The sequence below is a fragment of the Anoplopoma fimbria genome, chromosome 21 (assembly GCF_027596085.1).
Source record: "Anoplopoma fimbria isolate UVic2021 breed Golden Eagle Sablefish chromosome 21, Afim_UVic_2022, whole genome shotgun sequence".
In the NCBI taxonomy this organism is placed as follows: Eukaryota; Metazoa; Chordata; class Actinopteri; order Perciformes; family Anoplopomatidae; genus Anoplopoma; species Anoplopoma fimbria.
Window position 1 is genome coordinate 4,511,271 of NC_072469.1, and position 24,917 is coordinate 4,536,187.

General features: G+C 39.0%; 1 protein-coding gene across 1 annotated transcript in view; it reads right to left on the minus strand.

Moving 5' to 3' along the window:
• cnksr2a (connector enhancer of kinase suppressor of Ras 2a) overlaps nt 1–24,917 on the minus strand; it is a 45,609-nt gene that overhangs the window by 9,121 nt on the left and 11,571 nt on the right. Inside the window, exons 2-16 of the mRNA XM_054623373.1 lie at nt 23,482–23,645; nt 21,898–22,100; nt 16,444–16,531; nt 15,977–16,018; nt 13,640–13,759; nt 12,547–12,606; nt 12,135–12,203; nt 10,491–10,637; nt 8,751–8,863; nt 8,506–8,660; nt 7,317–7,406; nt 5,309–5,523; nt 3,608–3,659; nt 1,148–1,323; nt 305–357 (exon numbers count right to left, since the gene is read on the minus strand). Of these exons, the coding sequence (XP_054479348.1) occupies nt 305–357; nt 1,148–1,323; nt 3,608–3,659; nt 5,309–5,523; nt 7,317–7,406; nt 8,506–8,660; nt 8,751–8,863; nt 10,491–10,637; nt 12,135–12,203; nt 12,547–12,606; nt 13,640–13,759; nt 15,977–16,018; nt 16,444–16,531; nt 21,898–22,100; nt 23,482–23,645 (1,747 nt within the window). The remainder of the gene's footprint in view (nt 1–304; nt 358–1,147; nt 1,324–3,607; nt 3,660–5,308; nt 5,524–7,316; nt 7,407–8,505; nt 8,661–8,750; nt 8,864–10,490; nt 10,638–12,134; nt 12,204–12,546; nt 12,607–13,639; nt 13,760–15,976; nt 16,019–16,443; nt 16,532–21,897; nt 22,101–23,481; nt 23,646–24,917) is intronic.

Consider the following 24,917-nt stretch of genomic DNA (forward strand, 5'->3'; position numbering starts at 1 on the left):
AATGAAAGAAGGAATAATAAGCTAATGGGGAATGCTAAAGGAAAATCTCAAAGGATAATTCTAGGTTATTTTAATCTGGTTTATTTAATATAAATATGGCTATTGTAACTGCATCGGTTGTGCTAAATTTTGCCGCCGCCCCTGTTGTAGTGATTCAGGGAAAATGAGGACTCGCTCAAAATAACTGCACTTGTTTTCCTCCATAAATCATTTCCACCCATTGCCTCTGAGTCTGAGTTAATGTGTACACTTAAGCGGCCACTAAAATATCTGCAGAGGGCTCCACATCTGGTTCAACCTGCACGTTGGCTTGTTTACATGCGTGAGGCTGTAGTTACCATAGAATTTGTGTTCGTGCTGAATTAAACAAGACAAAAAAAACCTAAAACCATGCTACTTACACAGCTCTTTAGGGTAAATGCCAATGTCAGCATGCTGATGTCCTCACAAAAACAATGTTTACCATCTTAGTTTAGTGTGCTAGCATTATAACATTTGCTAATGGCTGATGGAAACGCTGCTAGTTTTGCAGGTATTTGGTCAGAAACTCAATTGAAAAGTGTTGAAAAAAGTTTTGATATTAACTCAATAAATTTACAAATGTTAACGTCCCAGTGGCGATAGCACAAGTCAGGAGATTACCAATGTTATTAGGTTTCATTCTCTAACCATTGTGGATAATTTAAATAGATTTCATGGCAATCCGTTATATAGTTGCTGAGATATCTCAGTCCAAAGCAAAATTATCCTAAACCTTTGTCGCTAGCATGGCTATAAATCATGGATTTCTTATTATCATACTTGTGAAACATTTGAGCTGAATCACGCTGGAATCTCCTTTTTTCTACTACTCCAGGACAAAGTCTCCCTGACTCATCGTTTAGCCGTGATATTCAATCCTAAAGTTCCACCTCACGGTAACTTCTGCAGAATGTTCTCTCTCCCTTTTGTCTTTGTCACAGAACAACAAGATAACTATTTCTCAAACTTGCATAGCTCCTATTTAGTCACAGCAAGCACAGACTATGACAAATTTCATCATAACCTCTAAGTTTCAGATACTTTCTTAAACATAATGAAATATATAACACTAGAAATATATCGAAGTGTCAATAAAAGTTCAGGACAAGTATAAAAACAGACTAACCTCCTCATTGATGTACCAGTACAGGCAGTTGTCCTTCAGAACAAACCAGTATTTCTTCCACTTCTGAGAAAAGTAACCTTTCGCATCTCTCTTTCTCCACAGCCAGCCCTCGCAGTCTCCTCTGCCCAGCGCCTTGCAGGAAACACGCCTCCGACTCAGCGAGGCCAAACTTCGTCCTGGAAAAAATTAAAAAACGAGGAAACATGAAGACAGACAGCGAGAATATGAAATTAAGAAACACTGACAGAGAGCGAGAAACATGTGATTGTACGTGCTCACTCTCTCACAGTAGTGTGGGGAAAAAAAAGCATTCACAAAATGTCAAATCCTAATGTCGCAATTATTCTTGGCAGCAGTTCAGTGTGTTGACTTGACAGAACGCTGCTGCACTGCAGTAGGGTAAGAGGTGTTTCATAAAAAATTGCCTTTTGCTTCTGGCATTAAAGCCCTGTAACATTTATCACAACGGTCTCCTCATTAGAGATTAACGCCCAGAAACTTTTTATTGTGCTGTACCAAAAGTCGTTGTACTTTGAAGGGGAATGCGATTCAATATTCCATTTAATGCTGCGGCAGTGGAAAATGCAGCGTACAGTATAAAGGAAAAGGAAACAACTCTACCACACAAGGAAACTAAAGCTCAAACACGTAGTGTGAAAAAGGGTTGAAGTCTATAGAGACGCTGGGGATAATTAATAAGTTATGCTCTCCAGTATAGAGGAAATTATACATCTTGGAACTGTACTAAAGTGACTTTTATTTTAAATTAAATTCCTGTGCAGCAGCTCCAGAATAAAGGTCTGATACCATCACTAATTTAATTTGTAGGTTTCAGAACTTATTCATTTTAGAAAATGAAGACGGCCTCAGCCAAGGGCGAAAAGGAGTAACTAATATTCCATTACTAGTTTGTTAAGACTGCTACTCGGAGCATTTAAATCAATCTATGAATCATTATCATCACATCCAATTTCCAACTTTGGTTAAATATCTGTAAACAAACAAAGCTGTCGCCCAAAAAAAGTGCAGATGGAGCTAAAGCTTTCGGAGCTTCTCGCGATAGCAGATGGTGAAACGGGGTGAAAGAAAAATCACTTCAAACATGTTGATCCTCGTTAGTGTGGTGAAGGGAAAAAAAAGCTTTGGTCAAAGAGGCAAAGAAACTGAGACCAGAGTTGAAATGTGAATGTAGTTTTTACAGTAACAAAAAGAGCTAAATATAATAAATGGGTTTTCATCTGGAATAATTGTGTATAACATAATATGGAAAGTTGCCTCGACTGCAGTCCTGTCTGGAAATCTGTGAAATGAGCATGACGTGTTAAAATGCAAATACAGCAGTCTCTGCACCTAAATTTTCTTGACTAGGAAATGATTCTGTTTCGGAGAATTAATAAGTAAGAAGTTAATCATTTGACAGCTCCAGAGGTATACATTCATGACTTGTGGGATATAGATCGCTGCAGTCAGGGAAGTTTACATTAACATAACTAACAAATTAATTTAAAAAAGATCACAAATAATAGATAAGAATCATTTGTTGCAGGCCCAATCCTGCCAATAAATCTCAAGCAAAAATATCAAGTACTAAATTCAAGTAATAAGTACATTTTTACTCTAAATCCAGCCTCATGTGCCATGATACTGACCGATACCGGGAATAAAAGGTATGTTGAACATCTCTCTATAGTTTCCTAGAGAAGCTTTGTTATGTAAACAGTTACAGAGATTGATGGGAAGGAACTTTGTATTTTGGGGCTGAATATGAGAGAGAATCCAGCTACTGTGTTCAATGTTCAGTGCATTTCCAAAAAAGTAATGTTCAATTAGCAACACTCATAAGTGTCTGTTAGAAAATGCACAGCAGGTCAGCGGCACATGCAAAAATGTTAAGTGGTTACAAATTGACTTTTCAATGAATAAGGGAGACTTCTTGCAGTGAGGAAATGAAAAACATTTGCATATTAATGGATTCTGCACTAAAAACCAGACTCAAGTTATTATGCAAAGCAGAATATTCTATTTTCTTAAATGATGTCTAGATGGGACATTTGTCTACAGGCAAGCACATAACAGAGAATTATGTTTCCAATAACAAAAGAATGATGAATGGTTATTTATGTGGGTTAATATGGAGCCTGTTCTTTAATGGAAAGTCCTCTGGTTCCGCTTGTAAACACGATAAAACCTATTATAGTGTCAGAATCTATAATTGGTGGCGGAATCCATGTTTTTTCTTTGAAACTTTTCACGAAATCGTGAGCAAATTACAGACCCGTAAAATGAAGTGTTCCTGAGATAATTGGTTCGGCTGAAGCAGCAGCAATACTCTCACATTTTGGCACAGTGTCCATTAGCTCGGCGTCCCTGAGAGAGTGACTGAGTGGCGAGTGTTGGACTGTGACGGCCGTTCACACACGAAAAAAAATAGCAACCCGAACAGGTGGCTCCTCCGCTTACCTCTATTTTTCTTCCTGTTCTTTGACTGCAGAGAGGAGGACTGTTGGTATGTCTGAGAGCGATTTGGAAAGACAAGAGGAGGAGGAGGAGGAGGAGGAGGAGGGTGAGATGAGGAGAGAGAGAGAGAGAGAGGTGGCTGTCAGGATGAATCAGTGGCCTTTGTTTACTGCAAAGAATCCTGGGATATAAAAGATGACAGATGTTAGCGAGCAGACTAGAGGAGGCAGAAGACACTTCTCCTCATTATCTCTTCCTTGCAGAGACGTGCACTTGTGTTGGGGTGAAAAAAGTCAACCTCACGGAGGACTTCAGCGACTCTCACACCTCTAAACATAGAACAAAGGGACAGGAAGGGGGGGGGGCACAATAGGACATCCAGGTGATGGAGGAAATGAGAGAAAATAGAGCTCAGGGGGCCTCTGGGATTGAACTGAAAATGTCAGTAAGCAAAACATAAAGGGGAAACACCTAAAAGAGGGGTTTCAAGGTCTGTAGGCTTCTCTTTTAAGCCTATTTGTTGTCACATTTTGGTTAACCGGCACCATTAATGTCAAAAAGTATGCCGAATTAGCCATTAGCAGCTCTTGTTTGCAATGTACCCATGGATGTACAGACAAGTATCACTGGAGTACTTTTATACTGAAGAAAACTTAAAAACGTGATGATTGGCAGGCAAGTTTTGGAGTTATAGTGAGCGTCTTTTTGCTTGTTTTCTAAGCAGGTTAAGGGAATCGTGACAGACATCGAAGATAATGAAATGCTTGGAAGGTGTAAGTCACACTGAATATAAGAATATACATGTTCAATGTCTGTGTGTTCAGATTTGAATGAGTTTGGACTTCATGAAGAAGGTGTTTTGACTGGCCAGCATATTTGAGTTGTGACCTCTGCCGACAGGTCAGATGGGGCAGCAGATCAGCTCTGATGTCACAACATTACGCATGTCGATGGAGCTCGGCCACTCACAGCCAAACGCTCAGCAAGACAGATGACATGGGCCCGCCCACACCCACTGACACGCCATCTGCCATCGCGGCATCCATGCACACTGTAAACACACACTCACAGTCACACACACACACACACGTGGAAACACATTTCATTTCCAATGAGATGCTGTCAAGACGTATAAGGTCGACGCCGCCCAAACGGACTGTCTGGAAGTGGGAGCGCCGAGCTCAGACGGACGGACATGCAGGGCGGACGGATGTCATGAAAGTGACAGGGCGGCTAATAACGAGTCAGCATTCGCTCTGACTTTTTTCAACCGGGGTAAAAGCTCAAATGTTTGAGTCGTGGCTGCATCAAAACCAATCAGAGAGGAGTGTTATCTCATTTAACTTGTTTTTAATATGAGGAGGCAACTGAGGGGGATGTCAGAGGAGTTTCATAACCTTGTTTGATCCACATTATGTAACTACATAATGCAATCTGGAAGATGCGATCTGCAACTTAATGGAGAAGGATTTGTATTTTTTCACCATTCCAGTGCTGGTAGTAGTCTTTCTTTCATCAAATTTTGGCAATATCTTTGTTGCTTCAAGCCAATCGTTGTGCTGTTGACGTTCTTTTAAAGGAATAGTTTGATATTTTGGAAAATACAGTTATTGCCAAGACTCAGAAGAGAAACAACAAAAAGTCCTTAGCTCTGCTGATTGAAATAAAACTTATTTAATGAGAATGGCAATACAAGAGACTCACATGATAAATGGAGGCGGGGTCTTTAGGTGGAGAATCCCTCATATTTGTCTGGAGGACGTAGTGGGAGGGGCTTTGGCTGTGGTGGCTCCGCCTCTTGGCACGCTTGGCCGTGTCATTGGTCCGTTTGCCCGGACGAGTCGTGTGGGAGGAGTAGTCTTCAGAGCCGGTCCTCTCATCCACGCCGGCCAGTCCTACGTATCGCATCAGTGACGCCTCTGGGAAATCATCCAATCAAATCAGCACACGATTAGCAAATGTCAAATATATCAACTTCACTTACAAGGTGCATCAGAATTTTTAGTCGTCGCTAACATGCCCAAAAAAGGTTTATTCTTTTGTCTACAGTATCTTGTGGTATTGATCTTCGGTTTTTATATTCTGTTCTATGTTCTTCATCAGTGCTGCCTCAGTGGGTTAATTAGTGACTAAATATATTAAGAAAACACAGTGCCAAAATGTCACACACTCAGAGATGGATTTAAATGAAGCCAGTAGTGTTTTAGACGGAAAAATAAACACGATTTTGACCTTTTAATCAAAGCTTCATTATACAGCTAATCAGTTATTTTTAAATTTTGAGAACACAGTGGATGTGATCAAATCTGAACTGGAAAGTGCACCATGTCTTTTCTAAGTTTGATTTTGGTTGATTGTTGTTTAATACAGAATTCAGTAGTAAAAGTCTGTCTTTTGTTTCTATCTGAACAACAAAAAGGTAATTAGTCATTACCCCAAGAAACCATGCATGCCAATGCTACAAAAGAAGATTTATATGAGCATTCTCTGCACCTCCATGCTACTCCACTTGTTGACAGTTGATGGTGGTTATGGCCAAAAAAAATTAGCAATGTGCCATCGAAGGGTGTGAAGAACAAGACCGCTAGCAAGCAAACATTGCACGTTTTCAAATAGTTTTGAAAATTGTTCTTTGGAAATGTTTCCATATGTTTTACTGAACATGTTGTCAGGCCTCAAAGTTACACACAATACGTTTTGGATGTCTTCTGAATGAAAACAAAAAGTTACGACTCTGAAATGTTTAAACTCAAACTTTTAGAGAAACCGATGGATACCTCTGTGACTTGAATGCCTGCCAATACAGTACACAAGAGGCAGAAACTGAAGATAGCTGCTAGCAAGTTTATAGCTAATGCCTGTATTTGTACATTTGCTCTTTAGGGGTTAATAAACATGAATAGATAACAACATGTTGCTCGTCAGAAGATCATTACTTGTTTGAACAACCAATGTTGAGAAGAGTTTAAAAATGTAGTATTGAATGAAAATGAGAAATGTTTGAGACATAGGTGGACTGATGGATCCATATTTCCCACCATGTGCTATAGTGTCAGCGACAATCATGCTGCTGCAAGAAGAAGAAGAACATGTCCATGCATGCCTGAGAATAACTGTGTATTCTTGTTCGCTCTCACTAAGTCTCTTCCATCTTTTTATTATTTATTTTTTTCGTCCAACTTCCTCTCCAGCTCTCCCACCGGGGGAAGGAAACTCAGGTCTCACTGCCTCTTTCTCTCTCCTCACCACGGTTCCCACCCTGTCCTCACATTGGTTGCTAGGCAGCAGCCAGAGGGAAGCGAGACTCCGAGAAGAGCTGCTGTCAGCGTCGCCATGGCAACTGCGTGAGTGATTCAGGTGGAGGTCAGGGAGAACAGTCTTTTTTTTTCTTTCTGTTAGTGTTTCTCCCTCCTCCACCTCCTCATATCTCTCTTTCATTCTTCCCTCCCTTCATAGCCGCCTTTCATTTCCTCTGCCTTTGTACCAACTGTCTACCTTTCCTTCTCATCCCCCTCTTATTCTCGTTTTTGTTTCCTCTGTGATGCTAATCACAGGGACAATTAGAGGAAAGGGATGGAGGCGCATTGATCTCCACACACACACACACACTGATGTCTTGGTAATACAGAGAGACGGGAACATTTAACTGAATCTAACAGGCTCTTCGGGTGGTGCACACACACACATATGCACTCCACACGCCGGCACTCACCTCTGCGGCTTTCTCTGTTAAGCTTGGCTGGATCTTCATAGTCGCCCACCCAGTTACACTCCACAGGCATGGAGATGGGCCTCAGCCTGCCTACAAGTGCACACGATTACAAAACTTAATACTCCACCTAGAGTTTTTTATACTCCGATATGTGAAAACAAGGATTCTTGAGAGGTTTTTATATATTTTATGTAATGTATAAGCGTATTAGGGCTGCACCAAATGTCTTTTTTTTTTTTTACATTTAAAGTGTTTCTATCGAGGATTTCAAATGAAGCCTTGATGACTGCTGTCATATTTGATGACGTCTTCACCCTAAAAAGCACAATATGAACAAAATCCTCAATTTGAATAAAGTGATTAAATGAGTTTGTCTTTTTTTATTAAATCAACTTTTTTTATTAAATCAACTTTTTTTAAACGGATGTGACTCATTAGTACATGCTTCCCTTTGGATTGGGCAAGCGGGAGAGCAAACAGTTTATTGAGCACAGGGAAACTTTTTTATTCTATTATTTAAACTTTATTTTTATTCTATTATTTAAACTTTATTTTACCAGGATATATATATATATATATATATATATATATATAGAGAGAGAGAGAGAGAGAGAGAGAGAGAGATAGCAAACAACATACTTAAAAACAGGGGAAAAAAATGTTTTAAAGGCTAAACACCAACAAATATGGATTTAAGCAAACTATTTTGCTAGATAAAAACATGTTGTGAATTTTTGAAATTAGTTTTATCCATCTATTCTTTTAATATATTTTGACTTTTGGACTTATTGGGAATGTTTGGATCAAATGAGTCAAAAGCAATCCCACGCAGCCACCACTGGCATCCACTCCTACAAATAGTTTAATACTAATTATATTAGTGAAGCCTAATCTTTATCTGCAGCTGTGAGGAAATACCGACTTTAAACAGAATGAATAGACAATGCAAAAGAAAAAACTGCAGAGCATTCAAATGTTGATTAGAATTTGAATGGCAATGCTATGAATAAAGCTTTAAACTATTGGGTACAGCCCTACAACGTACAAAGCTCAGCTCCCTCACTTTCTAAAACTTTATAATAATTGCCTCGGGCTGGCAGGTGGATTCCCAGCCTCGTGATTGTTTTTTTGAAGTGCTTTTGATGCAGCAGAAAGAGATTGAACTCTATTTCTCATCACAAGAATGTACCATATGTAGGTGTGGTGCAGTACATGGGCTCCTCCTCTTCTCGCCGGAGAGACTCTTGATCCAGGAAGGAGTTAGGTGACTCAGAGCGCTTAGCAACGCTGACGCCACCGTGGTTACGGGATGCATCATCTCCCGGCAAGGTTCCTGTCTCATCTCTATGGCAACAGCAGAGGCTGATTTACTGGCAAACAGTTATCAAAGTCAAAGCTGTCACCGGTTTCACTTTCTCAGGAAAAACAGCGTACCTGGGTGTGTATGGTTCAGCGGGCGGAGGGGGGATGTAAAGGTCCTGGATGGCGGAGCTCTTGGTGGGCGTGCCCGAGGGCGTGGCCGAACTGCTGCCTGGGCTTCTGGTTGGCTGCAAAAAGCAAAACAGGATATGGTTAGGACAATGAAGCTATTCTTTATATATTTAACAGGTTTTTACATCTTAAATGCCTTAAATGGATTAGTTAATTTAGAGGATGATTCTTAAAAACGTGATCTTATTTATGTCGTTTTTTAACATGATTACTATCTTACTATAAAGCAGGAATCTCTGTCTGTCTGCATCTGTGTGTCATTTGCATATCCCATGAACCGTTCATCCGATCTTTTTAACACTTGGAGGGTGTTTTGGTGGAGACCCGACGACATGCAGTGTCGGATTTGGTGCAATTTGGTTGAGCAGCAAATAGCAATGTTAATTCAATTTGAATAAAAAAGCGATCATGCAGTAGGGGGGGAAGGGGCTCCAAGGGTCTGCAGGCTGATTATAGCAGGTTGACGAGCGCTCTGTATGTATCTTTTAACACTGCGAGCAGCAAAGTGGAATCCAAGAAAATGGCCCAATGGGCACTGCACTAGTTGGTCATAATAACTGCTGGTGCCAATATGGGGGTTTTAATTTTCTTGGTTACGTAATATCTGGGCAGTTTGGCAGACCAGTAAGGGGCAACAGCATGCTTACGGTGGTGGCACTCACTTTTATACAATATATTTCTATTATTTGTTTGGATGGCCGGAGTCAATACAGTTCTAACAACACTTGAACAACGAGATGAAGGTAATCCATGAGCAGCAAGACTGTGCTACATGTCATTTGCTTCAGGCTAGTGTTTGTAACACAAATAACAAACTTCATCCGTTAATTTACCACAGTGCCAGTTGGATACCTCAGCCGGTAAACCTTTGGAGCGTTTGCAGCCAATTAGAAACATTGCTAAGATTGTGGCGACATCATTAAAAAGAAGTCTGATGAGGAAAGACACACCAGCAGTCAGACCGTCAGGTTTTAAACTAAACCCCAGGGTTAGATCAATTGAAATGTGAAAATCCATCACAGTTTACAGACCAGCTTCCTTCTTCCATTTGGTGAGTACAATGAAAATGGAAATGCCAACGGAAATCCGTTTGGTACAAGAACATTACTGAACAAAAGAAACATGTTCACAGGCATGTGTTACATTTGCTTTCAAATGTATTAAAATCTAATTAGAAGTATGAATGGAATTTTCTTATAGTCAGGGTTGACAAGAAGTTATGACTTCTGGTGACTAGTAGTTCTCTTGAATACCTATGTTGAATACACTTCCTGTAAATCGCTTTGGATAAAAGCGTCTGCTAAATGACTGTAATGTAAGTTGTAAAAAGCCAAAAATGGTCATTGGTGGTCCCACAAAATAAAATTGAGACGGAAAGAAGGGGAAAAACTAATTTCCTCTGTGTTTTTCCCTGAGTGTGTAAATAACCAGTGTTAATTAGTGAGATACATTTCATAATTGCGGGCGCACTGGGAATGTGGGTGGAGGGGGCCATCAATTTTTCCCGTCCCATTCATTCCTGTGTGTTTCAGTTAGCAAACAAAAACTATGTTGAGCCACAGTATCCTGACCCATTTACACACTTTGTCTGTAGTCCTACGGGGGAAGTGGGAATGCTGTGGGGACTTATGTGGGCCGGTGCAGCGCTTTAATAAAGTCTATTAAAGGTAGAGATGGTCCCACCTGCAGAGCCAGGGGTTTCCAGCGCATGTTCTTCAGCAGAGCAGGGGCGGAGCTGAGCGTGCTCTGTGGACGCTTCTTCAGGGTCAGGGACACGACGCCTTTATCGGCCCTCAGCGAGCCGACCAGGTTGCGTAACTGCCAGCCCACCTGAGGACGGGAGGGGACAGAGTCAAAGCATTTATCATCTGGATAATGAACAAAACAATCACAGCATTATATTTATATCAAGCCTCTAGTTTGACTTCTTTCCACGTCGTGATTGGATCTTGTTGAGCCTTCTGTGGAAAGCAAGTGGGTGTGGAGGTGGTAAGTCTATCTATAGAGCTTTCATGTGATGTAACCTGCCCTCAATTTGAAAAACAAATGCATCTTATTATGTAAACATCTACTTTTTTTAGCCACTGTTTCCACAAAATCATGCCAAAATTCTTTATTTTTAGGACATTTGTAGATACACAAATATAAAAATGGCTGCCAGGACCATATTTTTGTTGTTGTTGACGGCTCTTTCTCTTAGACTATTTATGCTATGTGGATAGAAATTATTTCTAAATAAGGCAGATACGCTACCTTAATTGCATTTCCTGGATTGACCTTAGATCCGATCATAATTCAAGAGGAGGTGCAGAGCAGATTGGAGGATCTGATTACGCTAATTGCCATGAATGCTGTGTGCATGTGCGCCTTGGAAAAGTAAGGGTAACAATCTGCAGCTTGGATGTAAACAGACGGGTCGCTCTACCACAAAAATCCAAGACACATAATTGCTACTGGCTTGAACTCCAAATTTGATTGACAAGTCGTATAAAGCAAAGCCTGGATAACACGCAGTGGAAACAAGATCTCTAGGGGTTTATCATGATACATAAAATATTGGAACGCTTGGTAACAACTTAATTGTACTCTTAAAATATACTGTTCATATGAAGCTTTTCCAACAGAAGAAAAAGCTGTGAAAACAACACAAACATATTATAACTTTTTAAGCTGATGTGTCAGACTTGTCAGCCCACCCAACACATTTATGTTCAATATTCACTTTCCTTTTAGCTCTGTTTTTGGTCTCCACCAACTCCTGGGGTAAATATCCTGCTGATTATCTGCTAAATGCTCCCCTATGTTTACCAGCTAATCTCTAACTGTGTCTGTCTGCCGTATGGTGCTGAGCAGGTAGTGTACAGAGTGTTTACAGAGCTTTATCTAGCTGAAAACAGCCTGAAAATGTTGCTGCAGTATGAGAGCAGTAAAACAGAGACGCTATGGGCCAAAACAAAAGAAACAATGAGCTGAAAGACACTAAAACAGAAAACTGTGACCAATAACTTTGGATTCATCATTATATGCGACCCATTTAACATTAAACATTGGCTTTTAATCCATTGTTATATTAAAAATATTCATTAAAGCAGCCTTAAAGATTTGTTTACATCCGAAAAACAGGCGACATTTGAATCATATTATTATGATCATTGAGAAACATACAAAATACGGAATGGTCCTTTAACAAGCATTTAACCATAACCAGTTAAGATATCATAACATCATAAAAATAGATTTAAGTGCACTTTTCAACAAACATATATTATTGAACATGTGAATAAACCCAAACAGATATATTTAGACACATTAGAATCATAAACCCACCACAGTCTGGTGATTGACTTGGATGACTTCATCTCCCGCATGGATCTTCTTACAGCGGTCAGCTGGAGACTACAGAGACAGAGGAGAAACAGACGACTATGAATTGATCGGGGTTCATTGATCGCTGCACACTAGGGCAGGCAGAGTTGTCCGACAAACTTTGACACGCTGCAGAGGGAAAGCGTTGCAGAGGCTTCACTATGGAATCTGATACGCTGTTATGGATCCAGATGGCGTCCGTTTTGCAGAGTAAAAATAGTTTTCTATACTATTCCACGCCCCGGGCATGATGGGAAATCCACTTCAATGTTCTGTTGTCTGTGGAGTGTTTTTTTATAACAGATAAAACTAACTGCCTGGCTGTAGTTCAGCATGTGGATGTGTGAAATTGTGATCATAAGCCGCCTCTTACCCCTTCAGTGGTTCCTGTGATCACATGGAGGCCGTCGTAGGTTGACTTGATGTACATTCCCTGAAGGACAGAAGGAAGGAAGAGGCGTTTGTTTACCTCTCTAGATAAAGTATTGCACTCTTCTAAATCCTTCAGGTTTATCTTTTAACAATAGTAAATAACTAAGCTACAACTCAAATATATCTTTTCACAGTCTGTAGGCCGAGAAGCCAGAAACACGACAGTTTTTAGTGGCAGAATGATTCATTTTCACATCCTGCACCTACAACCGGCACATCAGGTGAGCAGCTGAATATATGAAATGTTAATTAAACATATCTGACACATTAATTTACCAACTGAGGCCTGCTGTGCCTAAATACTTCTGCAACTAGTTGATCAGATTAAAATGTTGATATGAGACCAAATTTAACTTTGAGATTCTTAAATTGACGTGAGGTCAGAAACAATCTTTGGCTGAAGACATGCAGCAGCTGCAGAGACCACATGAACAGACAAACTTTATTGAATTAGCATTAATTAGCTGCGACTGATGAAATTTACTGTCGGTGATGTCTGTCGTTTTAACCAGCGACAGCCAGAGTTAAAAATGAGAAGCTGCTACCTACATGTTTCCCATTGCTCTTTGCTAAGAAGTGAGGAGATATGAAAAGGTTTTGATATGAGATTTGTGAGCTGCGGAGCTTAACACATCTAGATATTTTGCCAACCAGGAACCCGATCCAAATTGGAACCGGCTAATCTCTAGCTGACAGTGTTATACATCTTAGATTTATGCAATAACACCATCTTCAGGCACTAAAATTTCAGTCCAAAACAATAAAATGTGTTTAATTTGGTCGGTTGGTTCTATGTTTGCAAGAGGAAATGTTGTCGACCCTTTTTCTTTGTGGAGATTATGCCATAATTGCATTAAATATGGATGTGATTAAAACTAATCACATACACAGCCTCACTCTTACGCATGTCATCACATTTTTAACATTTCTACAGAAAAAGCAGGAAAGTGTAAGAAAGGGAAGTGCTATTGAACCTTTAAAGAAACAGAATGTTTTAATGTTAGGCTCCTTTAAGTACGAGTAAGAGTCATTACCAGGCCTTCAGAGGTTTTGATGTTGGTGAGGTGAACCAGCTCGAGGTGGGCTGACTGAGAAACCAGCGGGTCGGATGACACACACACAATGTGCTCACACACCTCCGACAGAGTCTTGCACTACCAGAGGAGAAGAAAAGGTAAGAGGACACGTGAAAACACACAGAGCTTCTATAAAAACAGGTTCAGCAGCGGCGATTTATAAAGAAAACAGAAGAAAAATATAAACAACCTGCACATTTTATTTTTTAAATCAAACAGCAGCTTCTGTCTCTTTGGCTTAACTGAGAAAATAAAATAAAAATCTCCTAATCTAAATACAATGGCTCAGGATTAAAGGCTGCCACTATTAACATATGCTATTGTTCATTACTGGAGCTTCCTGTAGCACTTTAAACCATCAGTTCACCTACATTACAAAAAAGAGAACATATTTTCTCACTTTCCTCAACAAGCATTTTTTTTTAGCTTTGCAGATAGTTTTGGTTTTACTCGCCTGCCTCCACAGCAATATAATGGAGGTGCATTTAATGTGTGGTGCCCTCAGCGAATAAGAAAAAGCAGAAAGAAGAATCCACACAACATGCAGTCGACAGTTTACCGACCATTTCCCTGTTGGAAAGCAGTTGGAATAAAAAACAGCTGACAGCGTATTTTCTGACAGCAATGGCCCCAAAACTTTTTAAAAGAAACATTTAAAACAGACATTACGCTTCCCATGATTTTGACAGTGAACTTTAGAGCATGATAGTGTCATCATATTTGGGATTTCACTACTTTGCATTTTCTTCCAATCTTAACATTCTTAACATGACATTTTGCTGAATATCTGTGACCCAACCTGAACCTGGACAGCCTTTCTAGCACAGAGTACTCTTGTTTCTCTGCCAGAGGAGTCAGAGTCATAGACATTTTTCACAGCAGACATTTCAACTAGCAGGAAAAGCAGAGGTGGAACTAATGACATTAACAATGGCTCTGCAAAGCAATGCAGCAATTAGCGATTGTATTAGTAACACATGTGTTTGACAAGTCAAAACGACTGCTGTGCAAATGGTTAATTAAACTTTAGCTGCCCTCCAGTATTGGAACAACTGATCCAGAGAAACACAGAATTTTTTAAGATGTCGTTTAATTATATTTTATTGGTATGGAGGCTAAAATCTCAGTGATGAACATGTCAAATGGGAAAGTTGGAAAGGGTGTTTTTGTTATTTGATTGAACCAATCTGTTAGATGAATAAACATTTTGGGAAATGTGTTTATTTGCCATCCTGACAAGAGTTCAATAAGAAGTTCAATACCATTCTCATGCCTCAGTCATTACACTCAAACCTTAATTTAGAGCAACCATTGTCACGTCCAAGTTGTTTTTGTGAGTCTGACGGTGACGTGTCCAACTTATTGAAAATAATGTCAGGAAGTGTCAATAAACTGTTGGTAAAATGGGTGAAAAGCTACAATCACTGGGAGTTACATCCAAATATAAACAACACTAAAACAGTCGATTCAGCTAAATTTCACTCTGAAACTCTTTGTTTATCTGGTTAACAAAGCGCTCTAGATATGCACTGCAAAAGTAACTCATTTAGACAATTTGAATTTTGTGACTTTTTGACTTATGTGATGATAAATTGTGTGTTATTGTTCCCAAGTCAGAATATCTGGAGGTTTTCCTTTTCTTTGCATTCTGCTGATATTGTGTGATTTCAGTATTAAGTATGGAACCCCAGCCAGGAGGTGATTAGCCTAGCTTAGCATAGGACTGAGAGCAGGGGGGAAACAGCTAGCATGGGTCTTTCCAAAGTTAAATAATATGACCACCAGCACTTCTAAATAAATACATTTGAATGTGTTTTCTTTAATAAGTACACAAAAAAATGTGAAAACGATACATTTTGGTCACATGCGGCAACTTTCTTAAAAAACAAAAGTTTATTTTTCTGCGCAGCGTCGTCGCTGGTAATCTAACAAACTCAAATTGATGACAAGTCTGCGGGAAGTTACTATTTATTTCTGTTATTGGTGAATTTTGAACTTTGGAAAGAGCCATGCTAGATGTTTCCCCTGCTTCCTATCTTCATGCTAAGCTAAACTAATCCCTTCCTGGGATTCAACTTTATACATGATATCAATCATCTAACTTTCTGCAAGAAAGCACATATTTCTTAAGCATTTCCTCAAAATACTAGATGGAGTCTAGTTGGAGTTTCTGTGTTTGTGGACTATTGTATGAGGATGGGAATGTGAGATCTTAATAAATAATAAAAAAAAACAGGACGCCAACCATCAACGCAGAGCAAATGAGCGACAGCTGGCTGAGGAAGCAGAACTCACCACATGAAGGATTTTGTTCTCCGTCTCAAACACCGTACAGTCCTGAGGGAAAAACAGAATTTAATGTGGCGCGAGCAGAACATCCTGTCTTGCAAACGTAAAAAAAAAAAAAAAACACACACACACACACACACACACACACTGTGTTACTGCTCTGTATACTGTCTGGGCCTCACATTACTGAACCCTACACCTGCACACTCTATACCCTTGCAGATAAAAAATAAAAACACACACACACACACCTACGCAAACAGACACATTTATCTTTTGTTTACACACACACATATCAGTCATGTAAGGACGTAAATAGCAAAGAATCGAGTCTCGCTTCGAGGATGCAGAGAGTCTGAGGCTGCTGCATCCCGCCCACACACACCGCTCTTAGGGGGATATGGCAACCATGGAAGAATAAGAGCTATCAGCCTTCAAAACACACACACACACACACAAACAGTTACACACACCTGCTGTACAATGGTGGTGAGCTCCAGGCAGAGCTGAATGACATTATTTCGGGTTACTGAGTAGTCTGCCACTGCAGCAAAGGGAGACCTGGGAGGAACAGATAACACAGCAGAATGTCTCATAATGTTTCTGCTGCATTAGATAATGTACGGAGGAGACGGACAGGAGCGTTGTTAGAGAGACAGATACTTTGTCAGCACACAAGCACACGCACACACATTTATAGGAGGCGGTTTCGAGACTCATTCATGAGGGGAGTAATTAACGTTGTGCGTTTTAAATCAGACACGCTTGTAGTAAAATGTAACGTGGAGTAGTGACAGAAAGAAAATAATGTAGATGTCATTTCACTTGTTTGTTTGTGTTGTTTTTTGCTATAATCTTTAATACAATATAAGTGTTATTCAGTAAGTACTGCGGAGAATTATCTACTTTATGTTAAATGAAGAGTTTGATGTTGTGGTTCTCCTTTGAAATAGTTTACTGTTAGATATACATAGATCCTTTTCATTATCAATTAATTTATTGATATTTTTTCAAGTAATTCATTTTTTTTTGTCTGTTAAATGGCATCTTTAAAAAATAAATCCAACTAACTGTTTTCACGGTCAAACTTTGTCATCTGCTATTGATTGGTTGGTGAACAACAAGAAGGTCTAAAGTATAAAGTATTTCAGTTAAGTTTTCATCTATTTGTTTACATAAATTAACTGTAACCAATGGCAATCCTCCCGTTGTGTTGGCTACCAAGGCATTCTGTATTTGTTGTGACCTGTTAGTTACTGGAAGGTGGTAATTAAAGACCTAAAAGTGAATAATTTTACCAGTAGTACCAGTACAAAACTGTGCTGTGCCATCAATGTATTCAGTTTACCATTATATTAAATGGATAAAAGCCGCAAATCCTGAAATTTAAGAAGCTGGAAACAGAGAAAGTGTGGCATTTATGCAAAGAAAAATTACTGACTTAATGATTAAACCATCAAAAAAGTGAGTTATTTTCTGTGGCTCAACAGGCAACTAATCAACTAATTGTTGTCATAAAAAAATGATAAAAACCTCTCAAATCAAGCCATGAATGCAGCCTGTAGTTAACTCTGACGAGTCAAGACAATGAACTTAAGTTAAAGCAAATTTAGGATTTATTGCGATGCTGCCAGTGGAACCATAACAGGAGGGGCCTCAATAAATGGATGCTGCTGTCAAAGTTGACCTCCATGACAATGAATGGGCCTCTACAACCTCATTCATAAAACTCAACTACAAGCATTTTTCTTCTTCTATAAACCAGGAAATGCTGCACACATGCACAGCCTCAATTATATGCGTTCACTGCTACAGTTACTTAAAAATGACTCATGAAATTTCAAATATTGTCCTTCAACAACAATCCAAACCATTGCAGGTACGTTCAGGGGAAACTGGAGAAAACTGCCGCTGACGTTTGGCTTCCTTAAAGTGGAGATTAAACAGGAATGTTCTTCCACAGAGGAAAAGGAGGACACAACTTGAGTGGATTGATGAATGAAGCTGCATTAGAGAAACAGGTAAATAGGCCATTCGCTCCTGAGTGCACCAATTTCCACACATTATACAGACTACTTGTCATTTCGAACTAGGCTTTGGAAACAAAGAAAAGCACAGTTTCTGCTGTCGACCGAAATTAACAGTGTGAGGAGGGTTATTAAACCACAGTGGGTTTATTATGCCTCTTTGCCACTGGCACCATCAACTCCCAAAGTCTCCCACATGTTTGTATGCACAGTCAGAGTTTCCACTGAAGTGTGCACAGTTTTTTTTTTTCCTAAGAGCCTTTTGTTGTGCCACTACACTGTTTATAAATGAGGCCCTCTGCCTACTGTGACATAACAGACTATTCAGGTGTGAACAAGGTGTTAACGATAAAGGAACACGCTGCAGATAATGCGGTGCTAATGACTGCACTATTAGTACTGAAAGTCATTATCATAATAGCACTATGCACATTCAGGCTCAATGACATACATGTACTTTATGTACCCAGCCAATGGAGGAGGAAGAATTCAGATCCTTAAGAGTACAAATACTACACTGTAAAAATGACTCTGTTACAAGTAAAAGTCCTGCATTGAAAAGGCAAAAGAATGAAAGTATTATCAGGAAAAAGTACTTTAAGTATTAAAAGAACTCGATGCAAGCGAAACCTCAAAATGATTCAATTTCTTTAGAATGATTAAAAAGAAAAGCAGCAAATCCTCACCATGATAAGTTTTTGCATGAAAATGAATTAACAAAATAGTTGCAAATTAATATTCTGTCATATTGATTAATAAATTAGCTGTACTTGTGTATATACTGTTTGTCTAATTTAGAACACAGCATTATATTTTTTAATTTAAGATCAAATAATAGTAGTGGAGTAAAAAGTACAATATTTTGTATTTTCTCTGAGATGTAGTTGAGTAGAAGTATAAAAAGTACGAGTACCTTAAATTACTACTTAAGTATAGTACTTGAGTAAATGCACTTCCACCACTGGTTGCTCCAGAGTGGTGAAATGAACCACAGAAGCACACACATACACACACACACACACACACACACACACACACACACACACACACACACACACACACACACACACACACACACACACACACACACACACAAACAAAAACACACATATTAATACATCATTGTTCTAAAGACCCAGATTAAATGCCTCTAGTGTAAACTGTGTCTTTGGTGTGTGTAGGTGTGTGTGTGTGTGTGTGTGTGTGTGTGTGTGTGTGTGTATGTGTGTGTGTGTGTGTGTGTGTGTGTGTGTGTGTGTGTGTGTGTGTGTGATTTGGGTCATCAGTATTGAGGCTGTGTGCTATATATATGCAGGACCTAAGGCTACACAGACTGTTTGCTAACCGTCAGGCTCTAACCCTCAAACAACCCTGAGAAAACATTCAGATGATGCTCTGACAAAAGTATAAAAAACGTTGCCAAATCTGAACACACCGACACGGTACATACATTGTTACATCCGACGTGACTTATGCTTTCTTAGAACATTTTTATATCTTTATAATTCGGCATACTCTTCATGGTGCAAATTTGCCTAAATGTACACGAATATAAGCTAAAACCAAACTTGGTATAGCTCAAACTAACTGACTCCATGGCAACATAATCACACTTCCTGTTTACATCTCCCAAACCCTTATGGGAACTGTAGTTCCAAAAACAATAGAGCATGATTGTCCTTCAGATAAATAATAATAAGAGTGACAAAATCCATTAATTAATCCTTCAGAAACCACTGATTGAAATGTTAACAATGCTTTATATGAATTGTTTTCATGTAATCTGAAAATAAAGTAGTAGTAGTAGTGGTCTCTGTGGTATTAATTCATAGGTGCTTTCCAATGTGCATATAATGAGGAAATGAAACGTTCAAAGAAACAAGAAATGCTGCAAACTTTTAGTCATCGTGGGAAATATGTTCACCCTCCTCCCTGACATATTAAAACCCTTCTGCACAGTGATGTCCATGAAAATAGAAAGAGAAATGTAGATAGTTAAGGAAACATCAGGGAATCAGAGGCGGGAAAAAGGTGCTACTGTACCCACGCTTTCATTTTATACATGAAAAGCTTGCAAAATGTCTTCATTAGAGAGAACCTAGAAAATGCTGTACATTTGCTGCTTGAACTGCTGTTGCACTTTTCCTGCATTCCATGAGCGCTCTAATAACCAGCAATAGGTAGAAGATGAAAGTCCGGTTTTAAAATGCTTTATGCTAATATTCTGCTTGTGTAAACATTTTAGGAAGGAGTCATCTTGTGGGTATTAATACAGTCAGACTGCAGCCCAACATGCTCGGAAATCATAACCTCTTTCACGTCGTTAGAGCCTATTAATGAATTCCAACACGCAGCTCAAGTTGAGCATGTTTTACTTGCTCATTTGCTATTCCTAGGCAGGTAGATATCAATTTTACATGATGAGAAATAAAAGCGCTGGTGGGATCACATGAATGTTAAATTTACCTGAGTTTGGTATGTGTAACACGCAGGATAAAATAACATAAAAAGGAGTATTTGACATTGTCCAAACACTTAGATATGTCTCAGAAATGAAGAATAGAGAGCACGAAGCGCTGGCTCTGCTGAGTCTATCACTTTCACAATGTCGCTTTGCCATTTACAGTTGCATCATCGTGCGGGGGCGAAGGCGTGCACGCTTGCATAAGTGCATGTCAGTGCGTGCAGATGTGGGAGTGTGTCCGTAAAAAGTGTGTGTTTTGTGCAAAGTGCGTGGGTGTTTCTATGGGTCTGAGTGAGTGCGACCGTGGACGCGGCTCTACATGCTTTTGTGTGTCTCGATGTCCTGAGGACAGATGTGGGTGCCCGGCATTTCAAGAAGCCGATGTCAAAGACCTTTCGTTCTGTATCTGACGTGCGTGTCATGTGCAGGAGATCGTGTCGAGTCATGAATAAATGAAGTGACAGATAGGAGAGGAGAGGTGAGGAGAGCGGAGGGAGAGACGGAGATGCATGGTTAGAAAATGGTCTGACATTTTTCTCTTTGGAGAAAAAACGTTTCGCTCAAAAGATGTCAACAACCAGCAGTTGCAGGAGAGTTTGTGTTCTGCAGATTGAAGCTTAACAACAGAAAACAAAGACAAAATACTCGACTTTTACAAGCAATAGATCAACAGACTTCAACAGACTCCAACAGAGGGAAGATTTATAACTCTAGTTTTCACATGAAGCATTCAACACATTAATGCTGCAACTATGATTTTTTTTAACTAATTGTTTGATTGACGGATTACTCGGCTATTGCATGATAGAATAATGTTTGTTCAAAAAATATCTCATCTCATTTAATTCTATCTCATCTCATCCTATATATTATCTCATCTTATCCAATCTTATCTCATCTTGTCTTATCTTATCTCATATGATTTCATCTGATATCATCTCATCTTATCCTAAACGATCAATCAATGATGAAAAATAGTTGCCTAAATAATTATTAATTTCAGTAAATTATTTGACTCATCGTTTGAGCTCTAAAATACACGTTTGCAAATAAAAAACTTGTGGTTATTACTAAACTACCATAATTATACCAAACCAAACTATAACTCCCTTTTGCTTTTTGTAGTCAGAGATATGTTAAATTCCTAATAAAAAACTACAGGTGTTTCAATAAACTGCTGGCATCTACATAAAATCAAATATTGACACTAATACAATGAATTCAGCTAATTTAAATATCTGTGTGGGTGTGCCGGGCTGTTGTCGTGGAAACATTTTGACATGTCACGGTAGGAATAGAACATAAACTTGTTATTAATAAAAACAAGTTTGTTTCTGAAAAAAAGTTATCCTGCTAAAAATCTGCATGTTAACTCATCACAACTGTGAACAGACTGCGTCTCTGAGACTGCGACAGAGGGCCGGTAAACATCTTACCTGTCCAGCCAGGCGAGCAGGCTCTTGGCGGCGGTGATGAGGTCGACCACGGAGGTCAGCAGATCGTTGGGCAGCCGCCGAGAGGACCTGCTCTCCGATTGGCTGCTGCGGCGGCGGCCGGAAATAAAGTTCTGCAGGTTTTTGGCCGAGGCGCCGAGTTTGTGAGCCAGAGTCCTGACGCTCTCCGTCTCCAGACCCGAGTTCTAAACACACACACGAACAAACAAAGATAAGATGATCCTCCAGACACTTAACCGCCATGAATACTAATAAGGATCTTATTTGTCAACATGTTTACCAGCTTTTTTTAAGTGGTCTGGTGAATATTAATGACTTATATTACATATTCATTAGGGAGAAGGTCATCACACTGACTGCTTTTGTTTTAAAACACCTAAACTCTTTGTTAGTTATTCGTGTTAACATCCATTTGTATGCAGGGATTTTCAGAATTTTGTCAGATTATGGATTGTTTTATCACTTTGGTTTATCTGAGTGTAATAATGTTATACTATGGTTTACTTCTTCAACTATCTAGATAATACTTAAAGAAGTACTTTTTCCTTTTGTCAAGTTGCATTCTTACAGCTGACTTGTGAGACATAATACTTTTACTTTAGGGATTCTGGAATTGATTCGTCCCAAAGTTTCATGCAATAAAAACTTTAAATGTAGAGATTAAACGGAAGCACTGGAGCGCATCTTTCAACCCATGCTCAACTAGTTAAACAATTTAGTTTGATCCAGTAATAAGTTAAATCACAATTAACACATGACACAGTATCCAGTTAATTCATCTACCATCTGTCAGCCAATCATTCTCTTCCAAACTCCCCTTAAACCACAGGTTGTCATTTTAACTTTTTGGATGTACTTATCAGTAGTGGAAAGTAACTAGGTATATTTACTAAAGTGCTGCACTGAAGTACAATTTTGAGGTTATTGTACTTTGCCAAAATATTATCAACAAAGAAAATATGATTTAATACTATTGGTTAAGATAGCACTTCCTCTGCAGAAAATTCACACATTTATGTAAATATATTATATACAAGAATATCTAATGTAATTAAAATAAGCTCCACCTTTACCAGCTGCAACATCAAAGTTATGAACACATTAATGTATTAAATATCATAATCCAGTGATATGTTATGTATTTTATTCTGAAATGGGCCATTGTGCATGAAAAGTACTTTTTTCGTGTACTTAAAGTATATTTCACGCTGATACTTTTGTGCTTTTAATAAAGCATTATTTTGAATGCTAGACTTTTACTTGTGCATTAACAGAGTAATACTTTTACTATATAATAAGATCTGAGTACTTCTTTCAATATATTTTCCAGTATCTCATTTGAAGAAGATTTAAAGTGTCGTTTTGAGGAGATCTTCTTAGTTTGTGATTGTGACAACTGGGTGTTGCAAAGATGCGATGCAGCGCAGTGACAACTCACTTTGTGCAATCTATCACATTGTGCATTCACTAGAACATGATCGTATTAACAGCTGCAGCAGTGAGGACGGTTAATGAGGGTTCAGCTTTGCATTGAAAACTACAAAACGAACACACACACAAACTCACCAGAGCACAGAGCAAGTCGACAGCCTCCAGAATGAGCTCCTGGTGTCCGATGCGAGAAACTCCCAGTTCCTCCAGCTCAGCGTGGCTGATCCTCAGCAGCCTCTCCCCACACACACCTCCGCGCTCAAACACACACACATATTGCTGCAAGCAGTCATCCAGACCTGAAGCAAACACATATTATTAGAGTTACTCACAATAAGTACACTTGGATTTGTTCCAAAATGAGATCACGACCTCAGAGAGAATAAATAAATGTTTTTCTTCTTCTTAGGGAATGAACACAAAACATGATGTTTGTTGTTGATGAAAATGTTTAACCAAACAGCTCTGTAGCCAGTACACAGTAAACCACACATTTTCTACATTTTTCCATTAAGTATAAATCATTATCTCTATAATTTACCCTAAAATAAACAGATTTCGACCTGTTCAATAAAAACCTGCTGAAGAAAATTTTGAGGGACAAGAGTTTAGAAAGACTGCTGCTTCAAATGTATGTAAATACTGTAAACAATTTTTTTTGCATGGAAAAATAATATTAACTGGCAGATCTTTTTTGCATGTGTTTCAAGAGAATACATTCATAAACATTTGGATTTGGCCGATCAGTGGCAGAAACAAGCTGTGAACACTGACACATCACTACCTTTTAAGATGATATGACTAACCTGTTACCAAACACTTGCATATTACACATGCGGAGCAACATCAGCCTGAATTAGGAGTCATATTTCTGGCAAACTGACGGATGTATTTACTCTCCTGTAAGCTCTGATGGAAATAAGTGACTCTTGAGTTGCTTAATTCTCCACTAAAGTCTCTACCAAGCTAGTCACAAAATGTGCCTGTGGTTTGGTGCTGATCAGGTAGTGTACAGTGGGTTTATCAGAGCAATAAGACGAGTTGTAACACCAACACAATAAGCTAAAAGACGCTTAAAAGTTCCATTGAGCTACGGTGAACTGCAACCAATGGATAATTCTCTGTGGGTTCATCTTTCCAAGCAATCCATTTTACACTATACAGTCATTTGAGTGATTGCTCATTAACAATATTGATAAATACAACTTTAAAGGAGCATATCATGCTCATTTTCAGGTTCATACCCTGTATTTTGTGTTTTTATTAGAACATGTTTTCATTCTTAAAATGATCAAAAAACACATATTTTTTCTCATACTGTCTGCCTGAATATACATGTATTCACCATCTATCCAAAATAGTCTGTTTTAGCGTCTTTTTAAGACCCCCCCCTCCCGAAAAATCTGCTCTGATTGGCTTGCGAGAAAATGATGATGCACCAAACCCGAATGGCTTGATGAATCACATGTTTTCTGATCTAGGCGGCCCAAAAATACTGACTGGATTGTCTTATATCACAGTTTGTGGGTTGGTAAGCACTACAAATACCCAAAAGTATGTGCACAACACTC